This window comes from Thermobia domestica, chromosome 1 (assembly GCF_964235325.1).
Source record: "Thermobia domestica chromosome 1, izTheDome1.hap1.1, whole genome shotgun sequence".
Classification (NCBI taxonomy): domain Eukaryota; kingdom Metazoa; phylum Arthropoda; class Insecta; order Zygentoma; family Lepismatidae; genus Thermobia; species Thermobia domestica.
This window is the reverse complement of record NC_137454.1, coordinates 11828114-11856008: the sequence shown is the minus strand read 5'-3', so window position 1 is coordinate 11856008 and position 27895 is coordinate 11828114. Positions and strand designations below refer to the sequence as shown.

The following is a 27895-nucleotide window of genomic DNA, read 5'->3' as shown; positions in this document are numbered from 1 at the left end:
AACGCTTACGTAGAAATTGGCAACACTGCTTCAAAGTGATTAGGTCTACATCTTAGCGTTTGGGCTGCTCATCGGGCATCTGCCTGGTAGACAATTAGCGGGAGAGAGAGAGAGACGTGTGTAGCGAAAAGCAAGTAAGTCAATTCAAATTACGTTAGGAGAACACGATAAAATTACGATAAACATAATTTATTTCGTTACGTCCTGCCAGCTAATAAACAGGAGTAGTTAATCAAGAATCACAAGTCGCATGCCGAAAGCATCGCCAGTGTTGTGTGATGTGTAACTTTACATTATATTCACGGTATCAACTTATTTTAGATGGGGACACTTAACATTCGTGAAATATTACCTTCCCATAGCACGAAAGGCATTCTTACTGCTTTAGAATTTATTTATTTTTTTAATAAGTGTTGTATTATTAGGTGCACAATGACATTAGGAGGGCTGAGAATGAAACGCGAACGGACATAAAAGCAATAACCAAGTTTTACTTTGTGACCATTAAACAGCAAGAATGATATTTAACCAAGCTAGAGCAGAACGCAGCAGGTGGGATTGGCAGACAGTATGTAAGAAGCGCGTCCGTATGGAGCAGGCGCGTCAGCGTCAGTGAGAGTACGCATAATCGAAAATAGAGGACACACACTTCATATGGCATGAAAGTACTTGTCTTGTGTGCAGCACTTTTTTCCGACACTCCTATTATAGCTGTAAACTCCTCTCGGCTAATGTTTAGTAGAAGGGAACCAACAATTCTTTCCCAAAAAAAGTTACAATTTAGGTAATTTCTGTTTACATTATATAGGTTAATTTAGATTACATTATATTACTTCGGGGATGCAGCATAATTCCTCCCCCCCACAATAGAATTTCGCTTATTTCTCTATTAGGTTACTTTAGGTTAGTTGAGCTTAGCTTATGTTTAGGTTAGATTTAATTACGTTATGTGAGGTCTAAGTACTTGCATCATCCATTTGTCCTGTAAATTTTGTTTCATACGTGCGTTTGGACCGTTTCTGTTAAACATAACCGCTCCCGTCATGTAGCAGTTAATCATATATTCTTGATGCGTAAAGTATCAACTCAATCAATCCTGGCAATCAAACTTAGTCGAAAAATATTATTTATGTTGCCACTTTTTCTAAATAACATTTCACACCATCGATTCTTGCATTACACTTGAAAGCATAAATTGTTTTACTTTTTCTTAACATCTTTCACCATCGCGTCCTTACACTGGTTAATCAGCCTCTTTCCCAGAATTTCAGCAAATTTCTTCATTGTTGGTATTTAAGCTACACTGTTAAACTATTAAATTACAGCCCACATACATATTGGCCATCTTCTCAATGTACTGCCTGCACAAGGGGTTAGCCTGTTACCGTAACGTTCGCTATAGTAAAATATGTATGTCTTTACTATAAAAAAGATTTATAGATAAGCACTAATTTTTATCTTTTTTTTTCCTATCATGCTCTACAACCTCACTCGCCAAATGTTTCCAGTAAATTTTCCAATTTATTAGTTATAATGGCTGGGCGTGACTGCGATAAAAGGTAAATCAGGATTTACCGTAAAGATATTTCAAAACTGTTTATTCGTGTGAAGAGACACGAATTGCTCGAAAAACAGACCTACGTTTTGAGTTAGGGTATCTTAGATATAGTATCTTCTAAGGTTAAGGAGGAAAGTTTCATGTGAGAACATGGAAGACTGCCGATATTTTCAGAACTATTGTACGTGATGTGTTTTAGGACAACGTATTGGTATTCATAAAATATTATCTGTTGTTATTACGAAATGGATTGTTCGTACATCACAAAGAAGGGAGTAGTTACATTTCTCAGTTCTAGTTACATTCACCTACTTAAGGCCCTGTTTCATTCTTAGGTGCTCATTTACTTTAGAAGGGCCAAACCAATAAGGGACATAAGTACAACGTTTGGACGTACGCATTAAACTATAGTGGAAGCAAACCGTGTCAGGTCGCCACTAAAAACCACGAATTCTATATAATCGAATCAGAGCAAGGGAAGAATTGCGTCCGCATGGTAGCTCCGGGATGCATCAGTAGGGTGGAGGTGAATCATACGCGGTGGGTATGCGTAAACAAGAATATCGTAAAGAAAGATAATTAATTCAACTCTGTCTTAGGTGAGTTGTCTTAAATTGTTTCCAGGATATATATAGAGAGATGTGGAAGTTGATGTGAGAGGAAAGTTGTATGTATGGTATATTGCGTAACGTTTCAAGTGATTCAAAATTTGTGTTAATACAGTGGTTTAATCGCAGCTGTTTGGAGCCGACGTTACCACCGCAATCCACCTCTTATGAGCTATCCGTAAGCTTTTCGAACGCACGGCGAACAAGCTTTTCGTTTGGTAATTAAAGTCACACTGTATTCAGCAAAATTTAATGTGGTTTTCACTCCTTCCGATCCTCTGCCATACCTTCCGACTTTCCTAATCTTGAAACCAAGGATGAGAATTCTTTCACTATCGTCAGCATTTTTGCCCTATTTTTCAATGTAGTAAAAACTTATGCTACTAAACAACTATGCGAGTATGTGAGGCTCTTCGTGAACTAATAAAAATCACTTCTTTCCTTTTTACTTAGAGCAAAGTTTGTAAAACTTTTCGGCAGTTTCCGAATGTTTCAGAATAAACAGTGCGTAACGGTGAATTGTCGTGTAAAATTGATATTCTAAAATTATAATAAACGTATAGACGTTTACAATTAATCGTATTCCAAATTGTCAAGATTGCGAAAGAGTGAAAAGTGAACAAATATTATTTTTCTTTCTTAATGACACAATACAGCACTCTTTTCTTTGGTCTTTCTCCTTTAGCCTAAGCGGCATAAACGTGGGACGTAAAACTCAAAAATTTCATTTCATTTCATTTTCTTTTCTTTGCTCGTTGTGTAGGCCTGTGCTTCTTGTGGGCCTTCGATTGGCGCTTCACTTTATAAAATAAGTTTAATTTCTGTGAATGCAATATTAGTTCAACAATAATACACTCATCGCGCGAAATATTTAATATTCAGTTTAATTGCAGCGAAAAGCTATGATAAACAAAATTATTTAAGTGGAAAACGGGTAAAAGTGACCGTGGTTGAGTGTACGACATTGTATTAATATGATACATAATAAAGAATATCTCTAACTATCGTATCTATAATCCAATTCAATGCATGAAGCAGAAGTAAAAGAAACAAAGCAAAGAACCTGTATCGGGAATAACGTTGATTTTTCTTTTTTTGCTTACAAAAGTGCTAAATATTAAATGGCGCACCCACGACGTGAAAATGTAACTCAAGAGAAATAAATATGTTTATGTGTTATGAAAATATAAAATAATCATCGTATTCCTTGTGCATTATTTTTGTGTGTGTTTGTAGTGTTTGGAAAGTTATATACTATTTTAGAGTGATAGAAAGTTTTCATATAGCCAATATATGTTTATCAATACTATTATATATTTTAGAGATCCCTAAAAATCATATTCGCTTTGTTAAATATTTAATCAATACATAGATATTCTATCACAATTGGTATTTTACAGGTAGAGATATTAACTTTTTAGTTATTAGCTTGTATTTGCAAAAAAATTCGTTTCTGTAGTCGGCCAGTAAGTATAGTTTCATTGTGTCCAGTGACACAAACATGATGTGGACCCTAAAAGCTAATTAAAACCTTACACCGTTGTCAATTATTTTCCTTTCATAGAGATTGAACCCCGTGTACATTATAACGGCGTTCGTAAAACTAGTGCAGAGCAAGTTAATTATAAACTCTCGTAATGTTGGGTAATTTAGATATAATTAAAAACGCCAACATAATAAGAGATCCTCGTATAATAGCTGACTTATTTAATAATTATTTCAGCAATTTGTCACGAACGTAGAATAATGAGCCAGCATTGCCCAATTCGAAACTATTCTCAATAATTTCAACAATACAATGTATTTATATCCAGTTACCAATACAAAAATATTGTAAGTTGTAAAGAGAATGAAAGATAAGTGTTCAGCTGGCGTAGATGGTACATCGCCAGGTGTTATAAAGAAAAGCATTAAATATAATTCCGACCCCTGTGTTGCCTGATAAATGGAAAATACCTTAGTATAATAAAAATTACAAAAGTAGTATATAAAAATGGCGATAAATCAGCACTTACAAATTGTAGGCCTATTTTACTTTTCTCGACTTTCTCAAAAATTCTAGAAACGACGGTAAGTGTCCGGTACCGTCTTTTTCTACTCAATCATAATCTAATAACAGACGAACAACATGGCTTCTTAAGAGGTATATAAACGGAAACTGCAATGTATATAATTGCTTAGAAGTCGTACATAAAAATCTAGATAGCAAGGAGAAACATATAGGTATTTTCCTTCATCTTTCCAAAGCTTTTGACTTTGTGTCACATAGAAATCTTTCAAAGCTACAAGATTATGGAATAAGGGTCATTGCGTACAAATGATTTAAATCGTATCTGGAAAATTGGCAAGTAATAGAAATTCTATACAATAACAGAGAAACAAACCAAACTACATACCACTTATGGAAGAAACAAGAAATATCATATGGATTGCCGCAGGCATCCGTGTTAGGTCCGTTATTATATTTGATATACATTAACAACCTACCAAGTAATGTTGCTTCCGCAGAACTATCGCTTTATGCAGATAATGCTAACATTATAGTAAAAGGGAAAACAAACAAGGAAGTTAAATTTTGTGCAAACGAAATCCTCTGAAAGCTATCTCACTGGATTTTAGAAAATAAATTGAAACATTAAAAACATGCACGCAATCAATTTTCGTCATCTGCACAACAAATATTCACAGCCTGTGAATATTTAATTGAAAATAATGAAATGGACTGCGTGAATTCAGCCTAGTTCTTAGGAATGTGGATAGATAAAATCTCTCCTGGGACGTGCATATAACGAAACTTAGTAAGAATTTTTTTGTTTTTTTTTGTTTTTGAAATTAAAATACTTAAAAACGTGTGAAAAGATTCTACTTTAGAAGCAATTTATTTAGTATTCAGTCGAATTTAACATATGGCATTATATTTTGGGGAAATACACCTAAAGCCAAAGTAATTTTTACAATACTGAAACGAATAATGAGAATGATTGCAACTGCTAAACCAAAAGAACACTAAAACTAAGATTATTTCATGTACTTCCATTGCCCATTAATACAACGTTACGCTGCAAGAAGCCAACATTAAAAAGACGAATGACGAGGAATTAACACGCAGTAACTTGCTCTTGCTTATGTGATCTCTAGTTTTTCGCTGTTCAGTATCTTTTTCATTACCACATGTTGATGAAAATAAATGTATCGAAATGCTAACAAATACGTATGCGTTACGCTATAAAATATTCCAACAAACTCAATGTTAGCTTTATATTGTTTAGGAAAATGCAATTATTAAAATCTAATTAGTAAATTGTAGGGACGTAAATGCGAAATCAAAACAGCAATGGGAAATATGCGAATTACATACAACGTTCTCAAAGATTTCAATGTTATCTTCGTACGTGAACGGAAATAATAAACACATTAAGAAGTATCATGTTAAAAGAATAGGCAGTTATTAACCCTATATTGTTCTTCATATTACAGTATAATTATGTGAAATCAGTTAAATTTTTCATTTCCTTTTTCTCTTTCCGTCTGGCTAATTTTCAAACATTTAATATGCTTTTTTGTCTTAAAAATATTCACTAAAATTAATACGAAGAGATGATCAGCATAGTGAACATCTTTATGGTGTTCCTTTTTATTGCGGGGTCGCGGTAGCTCAGTGGTAAAGCGTTCGCCTCTGGTGCTTGGGGTCCCGGGTTCGATCCCAGCCCCCGCCAAGTGAACTTTGTGGTAGACAAACACCGTGTGCGTGAGTTTTCTCGGGGTTCTCCCGTTTCCTCCCACTTTCTTCAGTCCACCATTTCATTCATTACTCATCATCACCGTCTCCTTTAGTCTAACCGGCATAACCGTGGGACGTAAAACTCAAAGATTTCATTTTTTCCCTTTTTATTGCGTATGCGTCTAAATTAGTTTTAACAATATTTAATTATGCACTAATGTACGTTCTTAAATAGTTGCCGTATTCAAAGTGTTTGTACTAAATAGGGTATATTTGATTTCCCAGTTAATGAAAAAATAACGCGTATATGTTAATCCATTTTTGTTTCTTCAGTATGCGTAATATTTGTCGTTTCAGTAAAGATCAGTTTATTTATACTGCATATATTGCTGTATTTATGTGCGGTAAACCTTGGGGGATCTACCTCCGTATTATGCTTGTGACGGAATATCACAAAAGCAGCACTATAAATGCTTTTTCTGAATTGCACACATGTTAGATACTTGAATAAAAGGTAACCAATTAGAAATTTTATTAATTCCACTGTGGAGCAATTTTCGTTTCCTTAATTGCCTAATCAAATTTGTGATATCTATTTTAAACAAGATTATTCACTCGTTGTGTTTTAGTAATTCTTTAATTATATAAGATACATCATAACCTTTTGCTTTTCTATTTCGATGCCTGGAACACTTGCCCATAATTCCCCGCTTTTCTTCTAGTTAGTGCTCTGGATGATGTTTGGGCGGTAAAACTTTCACGCCCACACCTGTATACTTATTTGTCTTTTTGAAATGGCAAAGTAAACTTTTCTCTTCAGGAGAAAGCTTTATATTTCGAGTTTGTTAGTTTCTTCCTTGGGAAAAGGTATGCACGAGTTACTTCTCATGTTTTACAAATCAAATAAGTCATCTATCGTGCATTTTTAAGAGCTTGTTAACTTTCATTTAATGAAAGTACACATTGAAACCATTCAATCGTATAAATCTATCTTTCGCAAGAAGTTGTATAACATTGAAAGGTATGAACAATGGTAAATTAAGGGAATAAGGAATTCAAGTGACACTGAGAATTTTTTCCTTCTCTTTTACTTATAGTTTATGATAGAATGACCAGCTGTTTCGTCTGTAGACTAAAAGCTGTGACTTCCTTGCTTGTAAAAATTAAAATCACCTTTGTTCCAAAGCTAGTGTAATTCTTTGATGAAGGTCATGAAGGGAAAACAATAGTAAACCTTATTTTGAAAACGAGTGATGTGATTATAGATAAAAATCATGATACTCCACAGTTTAGCTCAAATCAATATTAGTGTTTGTCTTCATTTACCTTATTAGTCTTTGAAATGAGGATCAGCATTGTTTTCCCTCATGACATTCATGAAAGAATTTGTTTTCACAATTTTTCAGCCCGGTCTGTTGAAATGTACGTGAACCGGTAAAATGTAAGTTGGTATGTCACTGGTATTATATTATTATATTGTTCCTACAAGTTAGTCCCATAAAAGGAAAAAAGCGTCAACTATATTCGAAAACAATGTACCCATCTTACACTTAAGTGTAGTGTAGTATCTGTTAACTTTCATAGACCTTAAAGCTGGAATTTGTTAATTGTTTATACATGTAAATTGAATTTAACTTTCCTCTAAATCCTTCTGTAAAGTTTAAGTACTTCAATGGTAACGATTATTACGTTATATAGTTTTAGCTTTACCATACAAAAGGCAGCTTTTCGAAGAAGTAAAATTGGTATTTGAGCAACTCCTACAATACCATATGAAAATTCTGTTAGGGGATTTCAAACCAATAATAGGGAATGAAAGTCTAACGAAAGTAATGACAACAATATTAGACTCGTGAACTCTCAAACATCCAAAAGCATCGTGGAGAGTACAAAATTCCCACATTGCGATCTTCATACTTCAGCAGATGGAAGAAGAGAATAAAATTGATCACGTTTTAATAGATATAAATATCCAGTCAAGTATAAAAAATATTTGTTCGTTCAGAGAGGCTGAATGTGACATTGATCACTACTTTGTAGCAACGATAATAACAGGTTATCGTTGAATAAAAAATAATTTCAACCTCTTTAAGCAGAGAAGTATAACTGAGAAAAATTAGAGAACCAGGAGAAAGGAATATCAGATTGAAATTCGAATACAGTTTTTGTTTTTTTTAGGTTTGGAACGCATTAGTGTTGAGGATACCTTGGGTTGAGATTAGGGATGTTAGCCTTACAATTTCAGCAAAAAAAGAAAAGGAAAAAAGTAAAGAAAAGAAGGGTACGCTAAAGTACACTAAGCAAACATTGATGCGATCAGAATCGCCCTAAACTAGCAGAAAAGAGAGAACAATAAAATTTCGATGGACACAAATATGAATATTGCTACGGAAAATTTCGTTGAGGTCAGGCGAGAAACTTTTAAAACAAAGAAACGCGATCTTGTGAAAGCTAAAATTAATGAGGTAAAGATAATAGGAAAATCAAAAGCACTCGGTACATCTATAAGGGCATCATCGAATTTAAGAAAGGCTATCAAATTCGCGCTTATATATTAACGAAGCCGATGGAATAATTCTCACTGTTGCAGACCGCATCTTGAACGGGTGGAAAAATTTCTCTTGGTCTCAGTTGATAACATTTTTGCCTCAGTTTTTGAGGCTATTCTTTTCACTGAATCAAACGCTGCACAGTAGAGTTTTGAAGCTTTTTCGTAGCTACCGCCTTGTATTTTCTTGATGTCAAAAGTTAAAAACCAGTTAGGATTTCAAAGCTATTACAATTCCACGTTACAATTTAGACGCTTTGCTTTATATTAGTATATAAGTGAAATCATTAAATGGCTGTAGTACATGAAATGTAGTAGTGTCATCCTAATTTAGTTTTTAAAAATTCTAATATTTTCTGTGAAGCTTTTAAGTATTGGAATTCGTTTGAAGGTTTCCACTTTAATTGTCGGTGTATGTCGAAAACCCGAAACTTATCTTACTTCATGTAACGAATATTCCAGAAGTCGCGCATATCAAAACAGTAAAAAAGACGAAACATACGTATATTTTCACAACATATAAACTCTTCCTAATGTATATTTTCAGAAGATAGGGTCAAAATGGCTACCCCTTTCAGTATCCAAGTACGAACTCTCTAGCATTGTTGCAGCCATTTTGTGGAGCACGTACAACTGATGTTTCTATTCTTATTTGTTTTATTCATCCTTAATTTTTCCATGTATGTGGCCTGTTATTATAAAGGTAAGCATACAGAAAGAAATCAGGGTACGTCAAATCGGATGAACCTGTATTCCATAATCCTTTAGAGATGATACACTTTCCAAATACTCGTACAAAAAGTCCATGGTGTTATTAGATGTGCGACTCGGGGCACTGTCCTGCTGGAACCAGCAATTATTTTCATCCTTGTCAAGGAGCGCAATTAACTGTGTATTTATCTTGGTACATAATGCTGTTCACTGTAGTTTCAAAGAAAATGTGATAATGACGACATAATTTGACACATCAAACTTCAAATTTCTGGAAGTGTTGGTAAATCCCGTGTAACACACGTGGTTTTTCAATTTACCAAACTTGAGTGTTTTGACTTTCCAAGTAACCACTAAGGTGAAACGACACCTCATCAAAATGAAGAAAATACGGTGAAGTTCTGCAACTCCATTCTCAAAAAATGGGCGAAACCATGTGCAGTACAGTACGCGCTTGTTAGTCGGTTCCTTCAGTTTTTAATACTGCAAACGTGATATGCTCGAAATTGTAACTTCGTCGCTCCGTGAGCACTTCCATATGAAATCTGAGTGTGCGATGATTGTGTCCTCAAGTCTTAGGAGTTTGAGCTTTTTAACTTCAGGCAGTCTTAACATCAAGCAAAATGGGTGGTTTCGCGGCTCTCTTCTTGTCGGCAACAGATCTGCATTCTCTAAAACGGGCGATTAATCTGGTAACGGTTTAATTGTTAAGCACTACCACATTTGGATATTTCTTACGAAAATCTGTGCAACACACGGATGATAATATTCACTGACAAAATAATGTTGAATTTTGAATTCTTTGCTGTTGGAAAAGCAACATGTTTACCAAGGAATAGATAAAGCATTAATGCAAGCATCATGTGCTCAATACATATCTTAATAGGCTCTAGGTGTATTGTTAATAACTATGGTGCCATCTTCCGATAGTCAATAGAGCTATTGAACTATAACACTACTTATAGAGAATGGAATTTCGATTTGCTCAACTTTTTGAGAGCATGTTACTTTATTCCTTAATGAGTGTGTATTTTCCTCTTGCCTTCATAAAGTATTCTTTTATTTCGAGCAAGTTATTAGAGAAAAGAAATCAACAAATCATAATCCAGAGAGACACAAATACTATAATGCAGTATTAAGTAATTTCAATCACTATGTCTAGGGTGCATGCAATCATTCTTTAATTTCTGGTCTATGTAATTTATTTAATTACTTCAAAAAGATCCATTCTTGTTATTAGAATCTTTTTGTTACATTTCTACTTATTGGAATGTATAACGATCGTGGTGGCCTTTGTAATAATTTTTAATTACGATTGAATGCATTGAAGATTCTGGAAAGTAATGTAAGGTTTAATGTATAAACCGAAAGATAAAGTATTTTCTATTCCTTCCTAAATAATAGCATTTACTCTGACGTAATTCTTAGTTTGATATTCAAGTGATTTTTGATTAAACTTGTATCATTCTTTGTTATCTTTGTTGAGGAATTGAGTATATAGTATGTTCCATTTACTTAATTGTTTTGGTTTTAGGTCCTTTCAAGTGGAAAAATGTTCAAATAAACAAGGACTGACTGTGGATCTTCGGAGTAATTTATTTTGAAAGTAATGTTGAAATGTAACTAGGTGGTAGAAACTGCTTTCCGAATTAAAACATAAGGCTTATTAGCTTATGATGGGAGACGAAAATAAAACAGAATGTGAGGTATCTTCTACGGAATGTAAAATTTTTATCAAGACCGAAAACTCCGAGTCTTATATTGAAGAAGAACCGCTTGAGCCTAAGGATATGGTATTTGTAGAAATCAAAGAGTCAAATTTACCACTATTCACGGAAAGCAATCCGGGGGTGCATGAAACTGTAACTTGTGGTTCGACTTCAAACTCAAAATTTGAAATAAAGGAAGATGAGATACATGTTGCCGATTGCCACCCAGAATCATATCAATCGTCACACACCAGAGCAGAAGATAATGTAGATGATGATAGTCCTGCTCAAAGGTATTTTTAAAATCTTATTTCTATATTATGTAGTGTAGTCTCTTTTTTTTTTTTAAAAAAAAGAGAAAGATAAACCCATAAAATTTCTTTACTTTTTTCTTTGATAGTAATTCATATTGAGTATGGATATATATTTTGTTTGCAAGGAAGTTCTTTCGGTTTTCCATAAGATGACTCAAGTGACACTTAGTTGATTTATTTGAAATGAGGTTAAATTTGATTCAAATAGCTGTCAAATAAGTATATATATTACTATAGACTTGTCCAAAGTGTCGTCGTTTTTTGTTGCCAGTTCATTGTGGGCGGAAACATGTAGAATTTTAACCCTTAACGAGTTTTCGTAACCATTTGGCTACACATTTTTTGATCTTGCCTATTGCGTTTGAAGACTATTATTTTTAGGTATTTTTCCTTGTGGTTATTTGTGTACATACTTTCCGCGATCCAGAGAAGCTATTACCTCCTGGTGACAACTCTGGTAAATTTTACGCGGAAGGTAGTCTGTGGATATATTGTTTTGCAAGCAGTGCCGGAAACAGACGGAAAAGATAGTGAACCGTTAAGGGTTAAGCATAACATCGTTTCTGGAAGGTTAAAGGTGCAATAAGTTTTCAGGGAATGGAGAATTTCTTGTGCCTTGTCAAACATATTTAATATAATTAGCCAAGTATCCGATTTGAAACAACTTGTGACGGGCGAGGAACATGGATGTTGCACAAAAAATACGAAACAAAGGATTATGGGGCATTCATAATGAATGACGACCATATACACCAAAGATACGAGTTCGTTCATGGTAGAATTTTATGGGTGTACTTGGAGAGATCAGTTTGTTTAACCACGCGATTAATTTCAACCAGGGTCTTAGACCAACCGGTATTCAGGGAAAAGCATCCGGAATAACTTAATAGAAAACAAATGATGTGGAGAACACAAAATGATTATTTTACCTGGGATAATTTGCAAACTTCGTTAGGAGGAACTGATTTATCTGTATTATTCATCTAATATTGCACAATTTAACTTCCGTCTACTTGAATCCTTCTAAATTTTTTTAATGGCAAAAGATAAATCGATTAGAGATCAAAATGGTTTAAACACAAAATGATTAGAGAAGATTAGAATATGAAGTTGCCCGAAAGGAGGTGGATGGAAAGTGTTGAAAATGAAAACGTATAAATCGAATACAGTTTTCCGTAACGTAGTTTTCTTTCTTTTCATTTCTTTTTTCTTTTTGGTTTTTGAACCTTTTAGTTATTGAATACTTCTTCAAACTCGGCGTTCATTTACTTAATCCACCGTGCGATTCTCTTTATACACGTTAATCATTTTATGTTACTTCCACAACATATTTCAATCTATGTTTTGATATAAGTTTCTATTCTTATTATTGTGGTGTTCGTAATGTTAATTTCTGTAACATTACGTTCTCGTTCTAGAGTACATTGTTAGCCGAAGTTTATTAACCAACATTTCAGATACTTATTATCTTTCACTGTTATTTTCTTAAAATTATGACTTCATTATTATTTGAAAATTAAAATAATGTAAATGTTTTCAGTTATCATGTAGCTTTTTAAACTAATTATGAAAGTATTGAATCTCTTCGTTGTTGTTTTCGAAGAAGCAGAATTTTTATTTCGTTTACCTTTGTTGTGCTATACTTTAGATTTTAGCCCACATTAGCTCGATGTTTTAAATACTGTTAGCATTATAATGTCTTCGGTAATTCCCCCAACTTTTGGGGGCCGCGGTGGCTCTGTGGTAGAGCGTTCACCTCTGGTGCTAGGAGTCCCGGGTTCGATCCCAGCCCCCGCCAAGTGAACTTTGTGGTGGACAAACACCGTATGCGTGGTTTTCTCGGGGTTCTCCCGTTTCCTCCCACTCTTCATTTCACCATTTCATTCATTACTCATCATCACCGTCTCCTTTAGCCTAACCGGCATAACCGTGGGACGTAAAACTCAAAGATTTTATTTCATTTTTTCCCCCAACTTGCTGGATTTTTTCTGCAACCATACAGACTTGAAAATTTAATGTTGCTGGTAGCGACGTTTGCGTTGCGCACTGAATCTCGCCTTCGATTTCCGGTCTCAGAACACTGAAAGGATTATGATGTTTCTGATTGCACCTTACACTGTAGGTCAAAGTCTTCTTAAACTCGATGAAATTATCTTAAACCGCATGTAATTACAAAGGATCAACAAGATCTACGATCATCTGGAAAAACAGTGTCTTACAAAGCTACATTACTATAATTTACAATTTTGTATTGCCAAAATCATCCGATTATCTTGACACTGATCGTGTTTTGTCATTGTAGCCTTTTAACTAACATATAATTGACTGATGGAAAGGTAACACGTATTGAAATATTACTAAATCTCTTCAAGAAACTTACAGGTTCGTTCAAGACCATTTCCAATTTGGAAAAATAATCTATATACGTAATGGAATACAAAAGTTAGATGCTGTATTCAGGAAAAGTCTCTACTGTATTTTGTTCTGAACCAATTAGCCGTAGTTTCTACTTTGTATTTTTATTTCTGCTTAATATATGTTAATATTATCTTCCTATCTTTGCTTATGTCTTCGTAATGGTGTTTTCTGGTTGGGTTTTAGCTAAAAAGAAAATTAAGTTTTCCTAAATCTTTCCGTTTTAGATACCTCCAATCTTACAAGAACGAATTAGAGAGTATTGTGTCGAGACAACATTAGACATTTTGTACTAACAATTATACTTGGAACATTGAACATTGTTTTTTTGCAGTAGTAGTTACGAAAGTTAAAATCAGCAGAAATTCAGGTAGATAGAAGATATTTTAGAAAGTTCTCCATGACAATAATAACATTAATTTACGAACGGTAGAAGAAATGGAAAGGACGCGACATTATCTAAAATCTCTTTAGTAAAGATGCAATTTACCTGATTTGTTTGAATCATCTACACAGATGTTTCAGGTAATAGAATCAGAGTATGTATCGAATATTGATTTCTGATTATGTTTTACTTTCTGAGAGAAAATTGATTTTAGGGCACATAGAATTTTAAAAGCGACTTGATATCCATCTGCATATACTACGAGGGAGGGGTGAAAAGTTCTCGGCCTGACAATGAAAGACTGCGAATTGCAGTTCAAAAATGATTTCATTTTTCAAGATGATCTTCCTTAACTTCAATACACTTGTCCAGCTTTTTTCCAACATCAGTATTCCTTTCCGGAAGTGAAAATAGTATTTCTTTCTGGAAGGTTGTGAAAATAGTCATACACGACCGTCTCAACTTCTTCGTTCGATGTGAAGCGCTTCCCAGGAAGAAATTTCTTCAAGTTTGGGAACAGATAGAAGTCCAATAGTGTGAAATAATGAAAATATGGTAAATGGCCAAGGAAATCCTACCCCAAATTCCGCAGTTTTCCCATCGCCAACGGACCCTTGTGCACAGGTGCGTTGTCCTGGGAAAAGATGATTTTCTTCTTCAAGCCAGGCCTCTTCTCTCGAATTTTGGATTCCAGCTGGTCAAGAATTTTGGAGTAATATTCGCCTGTAATTGTCCTCCGTTTTCCAAGGTAATCAATTAACAGGATCCCGTTAGCATCCCAAAACATACTGGCCATGACCTTTCCGGCCGATACGATCATCTTCGCTTTCTTCGGCGCTTCACCACCGGTTTGCAGCCACTGCTTGCACTGCGGTTTCATTTCTGGCGTGTAGTAGTGGTAAACCCATGTCTCATCCATTGTCACAAATTGCCGCACAAGATCGGTCGGATCCCTTCTGAATCGGTCCAAAGATTGCTGCGAAAATCGTTTTCGCATTTGCTTTTGGTCGGCAGTCGGCAAATGCGTCACTCATCTTGCGCAGAGCTTTCGCATCCCTAGTTCTATCTGCAAGATGTTTCGCACCCGTTCCTCCGATATCCCAACACTCTCAGCTATCTCGCCTCCACTCGCATGTCATCCAACACGATATCATGCACTTTTTCGATTGCTTCCGTTGTGGTTGCGGTTTTCGGCCTTCCTTCACGTGGGCCATCTTCGAGGGATGTGCGATCACGTTTTAATTCAGCTTCCCACTTGGTAACGGTTGGCGTGGAAAGAGCAGAGCCCCGTAAACTTTTGTCAACTTCGGATAAATTTCCGTAGGGGTTAATCTATCCAAAACGAAAAAAATGATTACCACACGATATTCAAGTTTATTTTTACAAGTAACACGCGCACATAAAAAACTTGAGACTACAAGTTGACACTTGGTATACGAACAACTAAAAAGCGCCCTCAGGCAAGAAGAATAAAATTTTGCTGATTGGAGTGCCATCTCTGGTTTTGGCCGAGAGCTTTTCAACCCGTGCTCGTATTTGTATCTCCACCGAATAATAAAGAGACGAGAATATGATACTTATTTAGTCATTGAAATATCTTTTATAAAGTTTTACCTAAAAATATTTGCACTTGAGTTCATCTAGCTGCTGATTAATTGACAGGAATAAGGAATTGATGTAGATACCAAAGAATGGTGATTGATTGCTTAGTTGTCAATCCTCAGAGAGCACTCGCTTATTAGAATGTATACTTGAAACTTTAAGCGAAACGTTATGTGCTCTGTCATTGAACATTAAATCCAGATACTGTTCTCTAGCGTTCAACAGCTATTCAGCTCAAGTTATGTAGAGTATAATGATATCGAAACTCACTAAAAATAGAATAATCAAAAGTATTATCCTAGGTGCGGTTCCGCTATTATAGATTTTGATAATAATGCTTGAGAATAAGACTTGATAATAAAAAATGTTGAACAGAATTGAAAAGCTATATCTATATTAATTTCTAACTTATCAACTGTCAGTAAACGCAAACAAATTTTCCGTTATTCATATCCTTCATTGAATATTAAATATATACAATTTCAGATTCAATAAAAAAAAAGCTTACGGTTTGCATCTAGATAACATTTTCTAACATGGGTTTCAGTGATATTTGTGACGAAAGCAATTTAGAGACTAAAAGTTAGGATGCTTCAACGTTACGTTTGCATAAATTATGCGCTGATATTAAGGTTGCTTGTATGAAATTCAAATAAGTGCTATATATTCATTTCACACGGAATTGTTGAGAAAGCGAAGAGAGAAATAAATCCAGCATATATATATACAGAATGTCTCGAAAGTCCCCTGACATAGGGTAACTGTTATTGTCAGTTACAAGAAAATGTAAGAGGAAAGCCATCTTCAAATATGTTTTCAATCTAAAGTGTAGGAAATTTTTAAATCGGACTAGCCCTTTGGGCTGTACACTATGCGCCCAATGTTAAATGAAAATGCAACATTGCCATTTACCTAGACCCACAATATACGTGAATGAAGTTACTATTTCAAATGGGGCTGACCATTGACATGTTAACGTAAAACACAGTACATTCATTCGCTTATGTCGTGTGTCCAGGTAAATGGAAACGTTGCATTTTCTTTTAACTTTGGGCGCATAAAGAGTGTACAGCCAAAGCGGCTCGTCGTGGTTAAAAATTCCTTCACGTTATATTGAAAACATCATATATGAAGACAGTTTTTCCTCTTGTAACTGTGATAATAACAGATACGCTATGACAAGGGACTTTTAGATACCCTGTATACCTTCAAGTGTGTATTTAAGTCAAAATATAACTGATCTTTTCTTGAGCTATAACGAAGAAAACAATATAATGAATTGTGACAAAGTGATTAGCACTGGAAAAAGGTTCCAGATATCATGGCTTGTAGAGCTGCAAGCTATATAATAAAAATTCTGAAAGAAATTGTGTAAAAATCATCAATAAGCATTTCGTTAATGCAGAGATGCAAACTTTTCCTGCTTACCGAAATATTCTTTAAGAATTTAACAAAAAGTTTTATCATCAGTTCAGGTTAGGAAGTTAATTTACAATTAACGAGGAGTGAAGAAATAAAAATAAGTTTCTCGGTCTTGATATCCTTAATACGTTAGAGAAAACTCCAAAGGTGGTGGACTGAATGTGTTACGACTAAATTTACGTTTTACAACTTAATACCCTACCATAAACGTTTCACTCAGTATTGTTTACTCTAGAAATGGTACCTACAAAAATATGAATCAAGATGTGAGTTATCACCACTAAAAGAAGACCAAATTGTAATAAATGTGAAACGTTTTACATTTGCATTGGAACAACTGATAGGAAAACTACATAAACAGAAATTCTATTTGCCAGCGTTATTTGGAAATGCTGGCATTAAATATGCTTATCTGTTATATATCAAATATGGCACCAAATATGGAACTATATAACATATAGTTCAATCTAGAGAGTCTGCAGGAAGTCATTTGCAAAAGCTTTACGATTAGTAAATCTTCTTAATGTCATCCCTTTCTTGCCTAACATGAACATTTTATTCATTAAATTGTAAGGTGCGGAAATAATGATATTGATGATAAACGCGAGAAACAGCATAGCTTCCTTGCTTCAATCTGTGAATTCATAACGCGCACAAAACGTTAAGCTACGTAAATTTCATTACTTTATAATAGACGCCAAACAAATTGCACTATGGTGTAGTTTCTACGCCGGGGCTTTAAGTTGTGTACGATTCCTGGTGGTAGAGTCTTGAAATATTAGATAACTACGATGGATCGGATTCCACTTTAAACTGTAGGTTCACGTCCTTGAAAATTCGATTGTAGAGATGCGTGTTAAATTTCAACAAACCAAAGCAACTGAGTAGGTAATCCAAAAAAGGAATTAACTAAGACCGGAAAGATACCATCTTGATATGAGGAGAGTACTATTATGTGTATCAATGTTACTGTGCAAGAAATGAATATTCTTAGCTTGAAATACATTTTTCAAATATTATTTGTGATGAAATGTTAAAAAAAGTAATCATAATACGCTGAGAAACTTCGTGAAATCTTGGCAAACTTTCCTTGAATCTCAGTTAATTTTGTTTTTCATATAGGGTTTAAGACATGGTGAAGTCCAAGAAGATGCTAAAGTATCCAAAAAGAAGGAAACAGTTTATATTAATCGTAGCGTGCGATTGGCAGAAATAACTTGAAAGCTAATATAGCGATAATCTAAAAATATGTTAGGAACATATATCCAACTATTAATATAAAACTGCGTTTTATCTGAAAGCGTTATTCACTGACGAAAGAAAACAATAGTATATATTTTGCAGTATTAGTGTTGGTACTTGAATCATTTTAATGAAAATTCAATGAATATTATACGTGTATAAACATTTGTAGGCCTGCGTTGAAACGAAGTATAGAAGAGATTGTGGCATATAAGGTATTTTACATGATATGAAAAGTATTATAACGAAATAAAAAAGACTATTAATAGTGTATGTCTTAATGATTTGAGAATTTTGTTACTGGTAGCTATATCTATATAAAATTATTCCATTGTTCATTAGATACTATAAGCATGAAATCTGTCATTATTGACCAATTTGGAAGAACAACAACTGTGGATTCATATAATGAGGTTATCTTGCAATTTCGATGTCGAATCGGTTCCAGACACAATATTTTGTATTTAGAAATAAAATCAGCCCAAAGTAATCAATTGTAATTGCTCATTGACCGTTTTTATTATAGCGATTGATTTGGTGATTTTTTTAAAGAAAAACAAATTGTAGATAGTGTGAAACCTAAAATGAAAAAGATTGAGAAAAACATCTAACATCAAGTTACATAATCTAAAATAGAACCAAAGACAATTTTTGGGAAAGATACTTCTAAAGCTGTTTCTAGTCGCACAATAACTTCTCGTGTGTAAATATCTAAATATGATTTTTGTACAACTCACGATTATGTAATGTTAAATTTCAGGTTTGTCAAAATTCTCAGTACAGACAGTCAATCTTGCAGTGAGTGTGGAGAGACGTCCAGTGATCAATCCACTTTCAAAAAACATGCATTAACACATAAAAGATCACATTCATGCCCGGACTGCGAAAAGATATTCCCTAATAAATCAACTTTAAAAAAGCACTCAATAATTCATACAGGTGAGAGACCACATTTATGCCAGACCTGTGGTAAGTCATTCACTCATAAATCATCTTTAACAAAGCATACTTTAACACATACTGGAGAGAAACCGTATTCATGTCTCGACTGCGGAAAAATGTTTGCTAGGAGTTCAGCATTGAGTCAACATAGGTTATTACACACTGGGGAGAGGCCACATCTTTGCCAGGAGTGTGGGAAAGTATTTACTCAGAAGGTTCATTTAAGATTGCATTCATTAATGCATAAAGATGAAAGGCCGTTTTTCTGCCAAGTATGTGGCAAGACATTTACTAATAAACATGGTTTAAGAAAACATGTGCTAGCGCACACAGGTAGCACTGCTCATTCTTGTCAGCAGTGTGGGAAAACATTCACTCAAAAGTCTACTTTGAAGCAACATTTACTAAAGCATACCGGTGAGAGACCGCACTTATGCCAGCATTGTGGTAGGACATTCACTCAGAAATCAATTTTGAGGGAGCACGCATTAACACATACGGGTGAGAGACCACACTCTTGTGAAGTTTGTGGAAAGGCGTTCGCTCAGAAATCGACATTAAGGCAACACAGATTAATGCATACGGGTGAGAGACCTCATGCATGCCAAGTTTGTGGTAAAACTTTTACTCTAAAGAATAACTTGAGGACACACCTTTTAACACACACAGGTGAAAGACCATACACGTGCGAGACTTGCGGACATTCTTTCTCTGCAAAAGCTTCGATGATTAGGCACAAAGCAACACATCAATCTGAAAGCATACATTAACGCAAGGATACTAGTACTTCTGTAGATATTCTACTCTTAGTAAAAGTGTATGCATTAAGAATTCGTTTTATGACATATTTATTAAAAGTCGAATTTTATACGTCATGTCTACAATTAATTTTTAGTTAAAATATTATTTATTTACCTCAAAACAAAAGGTTTGTTTTGTATTCCAGATATCTTACAAACGAAAGTCCGCAAAAGAATGAGTTTCCGAACTCATTCTCTGGTGAGAATAACTCTGGTCCTGTTTGATGACGTAAACAACGAATATCTGCATGGGTTTTACGCCACGGTTGTAATTCGAGGCCCGTATTTTTATGTAGTATGTCCCATCCTTAATAACGTCAAAGAAAACCTCACAAAAATAGATTGATCCACCGACGGACTTCTATGAATATGAATTATGATCACAACAGCGTCTGATATTATATAGTCTTTACTAATGATAACTAAATCCTTTCACATATCCTCTACGGATAACTGCTATCCGACATGTGGCTTATATGTGTTGTTAGTATCTCGGCGTTAAGAATATATCAGCGGTCTTTTGATGATAAATTCTAATTACGTTCGGAGCTTTTTCAGTTCGTTCCCTAACCTTTATATATATTACAATTTTGTTTCCGTAGCGTAACTAGGTGCTAAATTCTTTGAGAACTGCTTATCGGTTTTGCTGTATACTAATTTAGAGCGGTAATTAAGTAGAGATTATTATTATTCACGAGGAAATAGCGAAATTTATTTCTGGAATTTTCTGTATAAAACTATAGTGCTGATAAAATGTTACGAGGATTACTAATCGAAGTTCAATGATTATACGTCTGCTCTGTACAAAATAAATTCTTCTAATGAAGTTTCTGGTATAACATTTTCAATTGGGAGGAGTCCAAATAATTTCCCTTATTCTCGGCTGATTTTAAACCGAAGCAGTTGGTAGTATTGTGGGTGTAACGAAAGAATTACCTATGTAGGAAGAAAGTTAATTTTTGCATTACTTTGATCCTATCAATCGTGGTTTGTTTTAACTCAAAGGAATGGGAATTGTAAAAAGTTTCTAAAAAATATGATGCTATCCGGTCTTTACCTTCAATCTCAGTGAATGGCTAGTTCTTGCAATCTGGTAATTTGGCTAAGTCTTGGTAGAGTAATAAAATATTAGAACTGTTTAAAGTAGTTTATACTTTAAAATATACGTTGGCAATTTTCAAAAACATTTAAAAGAAAATATCCAGCAATTTAAAATCGCTTCAAAACCAAATAAAATTAAAAATAAGATAAATACATATTGCGGAGTGAGACTTCGCTCGCGTGGCTTGATGTTACAATTGACCACGCGTGCGATGGAGGGTTAAGGATCAGACGACAGTGTACGAAGCTACATGATGTAGGAAGCTACATGAACTAACTGACTGACTGAGATAATATAAAGATTACTTCCGATTGACACGGGAAGTTGAAATGTTACATGCTTATTATTCCGGAAAGGAAACCAACATAAAATAGTAATATATATATTTGTGCATCTTTAGAAGGGAAAAAGGGTTGACGAATATTGCTATGTTATTTAAATGGTTAATGGTGGTGGCAGGACTCACACGCTCGGATTTTGTTTAGTACAGTCTACGTAATTTTTGAACACAATTTAGCGGTTGGGTCTCTTGTAATTGAAACCTAATAGAGTAATTTAAAAAGGTGATCCAAGATTATGTCCGAAAATTTCCGTTAGCATTCAAGGTGGTGGCTGTTTTGTAAAATGGCATCCTCAAATCACGATTTCGTTAATGTCTAATAACATTGGAGTTGTTCACTCATGAATAACGTGTTTTAAGGTTTAGTTAAACATTAGATATCAACCCAAAGCAAAAAGTATCATTTTTTTTTGAAATTACATAAAACTTATTGCAAACGTAAATCTTTCTTATTTATAAAATCAAGAACAAGCAGCAAATATCTGGTTGTTTTCATTCCACGATATGACATATACCTCTGCAATTAGAGCACATCAGCGTGCATAGCATATCAACGGACTTGCAGGAACATTTACTTCATAAACATCTCTCCTTGCATCACATTTTATTAGTTCCCTGCAAGCTTTGCAACCGTTGATTGTGTTGTCCTTTATGGAGTCCACATTTCAACTTGCTTTGTCCAGTCCCAGTCAGCTGGAAATGGCAAATTAATGATGGTGCTGTCTGCCTGACCTCATATATATCCAGTTTGATATGTTGCTCGAAGAGTGTGTAGTGCAAGAGCATCAGACGTAGGACGAAGACTAGTCAGTGAATTTGCTTTGGTCGCGAATAGGTCTTTGCGTGCTGCGTTAACAGTCTGAACCTGAAGGGCTATCCCAACATACAGAATTACTACAAAGCTTTCCAGGACTTGAGTAACGTCCGGGTACATTGACACAGTGGACTGAGATGAGAATAAAAGCCTTGGTTACTTCCTCATAAGCTTTCCACGCCTTTTACATAGTGTTTTTTCCTTTGCAACTGAAAAACCAAGACAGTATCATAGCCGGTAAAGGCGTGATAACTACGTAAGGCAATTTATTTTAACTCTTCCAGTTTTTCCACTATGTAGTATATAGGCAAGTAACTTTTCCTGCTAGATCCATGCAAAATCCAAAGTTCTGTGAATCCCATGGATCTTAAGGTAAGAATGATATTGATAGCACAACAACATCAGTATCATTAGTAAAAAGAAGCATGGTTTTGATCCCATTGTAGGCCATATTGCGTACCTGCAAGATTACTCGACCATCTGCTTCTTCCATTTTTTTCGCACGAACCACCAGCTAAGGATGTTTCTTGAGTAGGAGAGAGTATTTCTGCATCAACGTGTGTGAAAACATAAATGTGACCAAAATTATGCAGTGCATAATTTGCTAGAAGCATGAACAGTTCTTATTTTCAGTACTTCGAAGAAAGTTACGTTGCAGTTTTTTTTCTGGTCTTACTAGTCGGCGTGTACTAGTTCCTCTTTGCTGCCCAACTAAACTCTTCAAGCTGCTAGTATTATATAAGTCCCATTCCCAATCAATACGAGTGGCAATTAACGAAGCAGCATTTTGTAATAAACTGTCCCGAAACTCTTTCTCATAATATTGTCCGAAAGTTTTTGAGGTGTGTGGTTTCGTGTCATGTATCAGGACTGCACCATCATACACAACTCAATCGGAATGCCTATTGAATTTTACAGGTTCTATCAAGTCAACCAGAATATTTGTCCAGTCACTCTTCTTTCTTGTACGTAAGTTTCCACTTACAGATAGCAACAAAGTGATGAGTTTAAGAATCAAAAGCCAGAATTTGAAAGTTGGAGAAGAATATCTCGCTGAATGATCCAATTTTTCATAAATTCACCTGTGTTGGGTTATTCGTAAGCCTCGTGAACGTGTACAATGCAGATGTTTTTCTTGCAGCATAGTTCTAGCTTTCGTAACTCATGTAACGTTCAGAGTACCTTCTGCTGCTCCAGGTCTTGCAATTTCTCTGTTTTCAACGACAGCGACCCAAGCGTTCGAGCCCAATAAATGTCCAATAACTCGTAAAAATGTTTGGTCTGTGTGGAATGTTACAAACATGGTGATATATGATGCTTCTCTGTAGTGTTCAGAACAGTTGCACTTAGTGCCGGACTGGTCACGTTGGCTACTTGACGATCGCCAAGGGCTCGAGGGCCCCCTCAGGGATCACGAGGCGCAAAACGTGTAGGGATTGGTCGAGTTTTCGCAATCACAAATGGTTTCTTGAGTTTTCCTACTAAAAAGCGGAAGCGTAAGTTCGTCTTTCCGAAATAAGTCTCCTCGGAATTTATGTACGAAAAATATGTCGCATTTGCCAAAGGCCTCAAAGAAGTATTTAAAGGTCAATTAAACACTGAAACAGATTTGGTCCTGAAACACGTTCCCGTTAAGAGGATTATGCCTGGTGAAAATGCAAGTAACGAAAGAATGTACTTTTTCCCCTCTGATTTGGCCAAAACGAAGGTTTATTTCTTGGTTCGATCCCCAAAGATACAGTGAAATTTGTAGTCTTGATGTTGCTGATATTCCTAGTGATGTTTTTGTGAAACTTGCTGAACTCACCGGTATTGACCGGAATTGTCTACTTCTAGAATTGATCTGGTGCTTGGGGTCCCGGGTTCAAACCCTGCTCCCGCTGAGTGAACTTTGTGATGCACAAACACCGTGTGCGTGGGTTTTTCGGGGTTCTCCCGTTTCCTCCCACCTTCTTCACTCCACCATTTTACTCATCTCATTATCACCGTCTCCTTTAGCCTAACCAACATAACCCTGGGACGTAAAACTCAAAAATTTCATTTTTTTTAGAGTTGAAGCACTTTACTACTGAGTATGATAGTTTCCAAATGACGTGGAAAGAGCATTACAGACCAAGGTCAGAACCTAATGAAATCCAGAGTGATAGTGAACCTGAGTCAGAAAGTGGAAATGTGAGTTCCAAAATATAAAAATGTGATCAATCAAAAGAGCTTTAAATGTCTATCATGTACATTTTCTTTTCTCTTTCAGCTTTCGCAGCAGAGTGATTTGTTTACTAATTTCTACACTGCTTTCAAATTTGTTCTTTCCTTCCCATTTACTCAAGTTATATGGGAGAGGGCATTTCCTAAATAAAAACTGTTAAAACTACACTAATATCTACGATAAGTCAAAACCATTTGTCTCCTTTACTTTTTGTTTACAGAAAAAGATTTATTCCAGAATGTAGACTAAGAAAAAGTAATTGATTTGATTGCCTCATCAAATGAAAAACTGCTTAAAAGACTGTCAATGTAACTGAAGTAACTTCACGATTACGTTTTATTGTCTTAGCATTATTATAACTTTTTTGCGATCTGTTTTGTACTACATATTTATTCAATACAGAACATGTAATTTTGTCAGTCATCGAGTTTTGAAACTGATGTGTGAAGTCTATATCTATCTATCTATATCTATATCTATATCTATCTATCTATCTATCTATCTATATATATATATATATATTTGTAAAGTGTACATGAGAGTCATTAAGGACCCGTGCCAAGGCCTTCAACTTGGCGAGTCCAACACTTGTTCTAATGGATCAATTGTAGTACTGTATATGAGGCGTATAGTTTCTAAATCCGCCATCTCCAATTTCGAAAATAAATTAGATAAGTAGATTTACTGGTATTCGTTTCCATTCCTGACACGATGAGAGAGATTTTTGTCATTTGGTAGTTATAATGAATGTCCAGAAAGCAGGAAAGTATTTCTAAAAAGAAAATTTTATCTCACATAATCTCTGAGTTATCAGTTTTCCCTGTTTTTCTCGAAATCTTTTATGAAGGAGATGGCGGATTTAGAAACTATACGCCTCATATAATGGTTAGTAGATCCACATGACAAAGGTTTGAAGAGGATTCAAAAGCTCTGTGTACGTCTTAGCATATTGAGTTCGTGACACATCATGGAAACTGATCAGGACTCCTCTTCAAGAAGTGGAAAAAGAGTTAATTGTTGGGCAACCATTTTGAGAACACTTGCATGCATGAAATATTGCTAACGAGAGGTTCAAATCTTCGGTAGTTTCATCATGGTATAATCTGACATATTCCAACCAGTCTTCTTCATGAAGAAAAAATGAGACCGATGTTTGAGAAGGTACAATGCTTTCAATGGAGACATTTCATTGTGGAAATGCAGGCTCATTGTTTGGCAGAACTACTGTCTTAGCAATGCCAAAACTATCAGGGAGTTCGGGCACTATACGAGATTTGTTGATATCTTTGAAAGGCGTTTCTGTCATTCTGCAATTAATAGTACCATAAAAACTAAATAGGGATGTAACTTAGGAATTATTTCCACAAGTCAAAATTTATGTAAATTTTTCCTTGTCAATCTTTAATGTTACTATAGGAAAATTTAACATTCCCAAATTGGGTGTATGGAGTGTACCGCCATTAGTTATACCGTCACTTGACTCCACTTTGTGATGAAGTTTCCACTTTTCCCAGGTCCTGCCTGTTCCGAAGGACTCGATTTTCCATTGTCGCACGAAATGCCCTCATGCGTATCGCTCAGACATGGAAAATCGAACACCCCGAAAACTCGTTCTCTTTTTTGAGAGTGTATGCGTTCCCTTTGAAGCCTTATTTTAATATAGCAGAAATTATATAAGACTATGTAACATAGCAGAGCTAATAAAAGAGTATGGGTTATTTTTCAGCACTATTTTAACATAGCAAAAAATTGCAAAAGACTATGAACGTGCTGTTGCATGACCAATTTTTCAACCATTATTTTAAAATAGCACAAATTACACAGAGACTACGAACACCTATTTTAACAGCACTCCTATGTAAGATAGCAAAGAATATTAACATAATAAAGGGGTGTACTCGTTCCCTTTTATGAACACTTTTCTCAACCCGTATCTTAACATAGTAGACATTACACGGAGACTAGGAACGCACTCCTATGTAACATAGGAAAGTTTACCAGAATAATAAGGGGGTGTACTCATTCCCTTTTTCAACTCTCTATTTTAACGGCAGAAATTACACAGAGACCACGAGCGCACTCTTATGTAATAAGGGAGGTGTACTCGTTCCATTTTATCAACCCCTATGTAGCATTCGTCATTACTGCATGTCCCAAAAGTACTGATCATTGTGGTCAAAGGTCAAATACGTAAACCTAAATAACTCGTAAACGGGGTCACATATTGAGGTGCTGTTACCACATTTAGTAACAGGTCATCAACTACTATATGCCCCAAAAGTACTGATCATTGTGGTCAAAGGTCAAATACGTAAACCTAAATAACTCGTAAACGGGGTCACATATTGAGGTGCTGTTACCACATTTAGTAACAGGTCATCAATTACTACATGTCCCAAAAGTATTGACCATCGTGGTCAAAGGTCAAATACTTAAACCAGAATAACTCGTAAACGAAGCAACATATTGAGATGCTGTTTCCATATTTAGGAATAGGTCATTGCAACTGCATGTCCCAAAGGTACTGACCACCGAGGTCAAAATTCAAATATTAAAACCTTAATAACTCGTAAAGGAGCAACATATGGAGGTGGTGTTTCCACATTTAGTAATAAATCATCAACATATTCCAAAAGTAGAGACCATCGAGGTCAAAGGTCAAATATTTAAACTTGAACAACTCGTACACGGAGCCATATATTGAGGTGCTGTTTCCACATTTGGTAATAAGTCATCAAATACTACGTGTTCCAAAAGTAAGGACCATCGAGATCAAAGACCAAATCTTAAACCCGAATAAATCGCAAACGGAGCAATATATTGAAGTGCTGTTTCCACATTTGGTAATAGGTCATCAACTACTACATGTTCCAAAAGTACTGACCATCGATGTCAAAGGTCAAATACTTAAACCTGGATAACTCGCAAACGGAGCTACAATTCGAGATGGTGTTTCCATATTTAGTAATAGGTTATCAACTACTACATGTCAAAAAGTACTGACAACGAGGTCAGAGGTCAAATATTTAAACCAGAATAATCGTAAACGGAGTCACATACTGAGGTAGTTTCCACATTTAACAATAGGTCATCAGCTACTACATGTTCCAAAAGTACTGTGAACTATTTGTTGAGAATCTGTGATCATATTGAAAGTGTTCCCAGAAAATGAACACCTTAGATGTGTAAAGAGCACTTTAAACACATACATATCTGACATATTTCCGACGCGAGATCTGTTCTAAATATTATTTTATTTACTGTAGTGTAAAATAATTAAATTCAGGAGAAAGATTGACTTTTGTCTTCCTTTGTATAACAAGAATGAATGGAAAGAAAAAATTATAATAGAGATTTATTGCGTGGAATTTGAAAAATCAATCAGTAATAAATGTTTAAAGTGCTTTAAATATATTCGAAAATGTGTTCGCATACTGAAAAATATAGATGTAATCA

The 27895-nt window shown here is 35.1% G+C and overlaps 1 protein-coding gene across 4 annotated transcripts; it reads left to right on the top strand.

Moving 5' to 3' along the window:
* The first annotated feature begins 38 nt into the window (after positions 1–38).
* LOC145683244 (uncharacterized) lies at positions 39–21863 on the top strand. Of its 4 annotated transcripts, none has more exons than XM_081754612.1 (3): positions 39–134; positions 10681–11148; positions 18996–21862. In XM_081754612.1, the coding sequence occupies exons 2-3, from the start codon at positions 10820–10822 to the stop codon at positions 19945–19947; spliced, it is 1281 nt and encodes a 426-aa protein (XP_081610738.1). In that variant the 5' UTR covers positions 39–134; positions 10681–10819; the 3' UTR covers positions 19948–21862. The 4 variants fall into 4 exon arrangements, with proteins under 4 accessions (XP_081610738.1, XP_081610757.1, XP_081610747.1 ...); XM_081754631.1 differs by lacking the exon at positions 39–134 and adding an exon at positions 169–304 and having other exon boundaries at positions 18996–21863; XM_081754621.1 differs by lacking the exon at positions 39–134 and adding an exon at positions 327–784.
* The last annotated feature ends 6032 nt before the right edge of the window (positions 21864–27895 follow it).